At 24.3% G+C, this 2,396-nt stretch overlaps 1 protein-coding gene across 1 annotated transcript in view; it reads left to right on the plus strand.

The window, feature by feature from the left end:
• Positions 1–320: 320 nt before the first annotated feature.
• Positions 321–2,396, plus strand: part of LOC107482808 (cysteine proteinase inhibitor-like) — a 3,458-nt gene continuing 1,382 nt past the window's right edge. Inside the window, exons 1-2 of the mRNA XM_052261145.1 lie at positions 321–452; positions 1,772–2,000. Of these exons, the coding sequence (XP_052117105.1) occupies positions 357–452; positions 1,772–1,999 (324 nt within the window). The 5' untranslated portion in view covers positions 321–356 and the 3' untranslated portion in view covers position 2,000. The remainder of the gene's footprint in view (positions 453–1,771; positions 2,001–2,396) is intronic.

Here is a 2,396-nt window from a genome sequence, read left to right on the forward strand (position 1 = left end):
CGCATAGTGATATTTAGATTCTAGACACCTAATTTTTATTTTAAAATATTTATCAAATTTGAAAAATGAAATCAGATAGAAAGAGTAAGCATTAAAACTGTGAATCTAATAATTTATTATAGAATAGATGTTTACAAATTCGTACACTAATTCTAATATAAAAAGTAACATTCTCCATAAGTTTAACTTAGACCAGAAGACAATGAGACTACTCTACCAAATAAACCAAAAATTCCAATACTAAGGCCGTACACAGTTTTAATTTTCCACGCGCAACTAATTTGACCAAATATATATATATATATAGCATTGCATGTTGTACATCACAAAATTAAAGGAAAAAAGAGAGCAAGAAAATGTTGGGAGGGATCAGCACAGTGGAAGGAAGCCAGAATAGTGCTACGACTGAGAGCCTTGGTCGTTTTGCTGTTGAAGAGCACAATAAGAAAGAGGTTAATTTTTTTTTATTCTACTTCCCTTCATTGTCTTGTAATTGCATAATTGGTACATTTTATTTTCGTATTTATTTTATTTTTTAACTTTTGAAGAAATGATTGAATTATAAGAGTTTAATTTGGTAGAACTTTGATTTTTCCTTAAAAAAAATGGGATAAAATTATTTTAATTTGTTTTAAAAGAAGAGATTAAATTAGGATACATAGTTTAGTAGCATAACTTGGTATAATTTAGTCAAGATTATTTTTTTTTCAAAAATTACTCATTACCAAAATTGCAAATAAAATGTTAAATAAAATACTAAGTAAATTTCGGCTCAAGTTTCAGGTTTTATAATTAGAAATCTCTACTCCGTATATTTTTACTGAATTTTTAATTAAATTTTTATAATTTTTTTTTCGATTGAGTCTCTATACTATATTAGATTTTATAACTAAGTTTATGTCGTAACAAAACATTAAAATTAATGGAATATTTTATTAAACAAAATAAATATACCTAACATTTTAATAGAACATTTCGTTAATTTTAATATTTTTGTCATAATAAGAACTTAGTTACAAAATCTGAAATGATATAAGGACTCAATTAAAAAGAAAAATGTGTATAAAAACTTAATTAAAATTCAATAAAACTATAAAAATCGATAAAATAATTAAACCTAATTAAAATCTATCTATCTATTTTTCTATCTATTTTATTATATAAAAATTAACACAAATTATTATATTGTGAAATAACCTTATGCCATATAATTACTTTTCCTCCTGCCATATCAATTATTTTAAATAGGTAACAATCATTAAAAAAATTCTCTTATCATTAATCCATGTCATCTATTTTAAATAAGTGATAATTATTAAAAAAATTTATATTTAAAAAAGATTATTTTCTTAATAAATACTCTTAATTAATTAAATTTAATACGTATCATTAAATATTTCAATTATAAAGTTACCAATATTACTTAATCGATCTTATAATTTTGCATACGAATGGTTAAAAATATATCCAACCACTTTTAACTTTAGCATACGAACATCAAAATTACCCCAGAGTATATCATTCAACAAATTAAATAAACCAATATTCATATTTGTTTTGTAAGTTTATTTAGTGTTATATGTATAAAATAATCAAATACAACAATACTAAAAAAATAACTACAAAACATTACAAATAACGAACTTTGATTTATTATTCTGTAATATAATATTGTACATAAATATAAATAAGATGATAAAGCTGTGTGTGTTATACAATCTTTCTTAACAAAATTCGTGATCATTTTGTTTGCACGTAAAATGTGGTGCAGAATACAGTTCTAGAGTTCATTAAGGTAGTAAATGCAAGGGAGCAAGTAGTGTCTGGAACGCTCTACTACATTACCTTGGAGGCCATGGATGCTGAGAAGGAGAAACTGTACGAAGCCAAGGTTTGGGTGAAGCCATGGTTGAACTTCAAGGAGCTGCAGGAGTTCAAGCTCATTGGAGAGGTTGTAGCTTCTGATTGCTCTGGTGGAGCCTTCGATCCTATTAATTAAGGTGTGTTTCAAATAAAATATTTTTGTCAGAGACGAAGACGGTGTTTTCGTTGAATATTGATATTTGAACTGCAGTATTATGAAAGTGCATAAAATGTATCAAACACGTAGGATGCGTGTTGACTCTCCACCTATAAAATTCATTCACATCTAATTACACTAAATAATCTCATTTTTAACAAAAGATCAATATTTTTTATATAAAAAAATTAGACAAAAATAAATTATTTTATTTTGAAATAGTTATGTAAAATAAAAATTTATTTGATTTTAAATTTTTATCATCTATATATTTATCATTTAATCTTTTATATTAATAACTAAAACATAAAAAATATTTTACAAACACATTAAATCATTTCAATTATAATCAAATCTTCTAAAATAATAAGAGAGT

Source organism: Arachis duranensis, chromosome 4 (assembly GCF_000817695.3).
Source record: "Arachis duranensis cultivar V14167 chromosome 4, aradu.V14167.gnm2.J7QH, whole genome shotgun sequence".
In the NCBI taxonomy this organism is placed as follows: Eukaryota; Viridiplantae; Streptophyta; class Magnoliopsida; order Fabales; family Fabaceae; genus Arachis; species Arachis duranensis.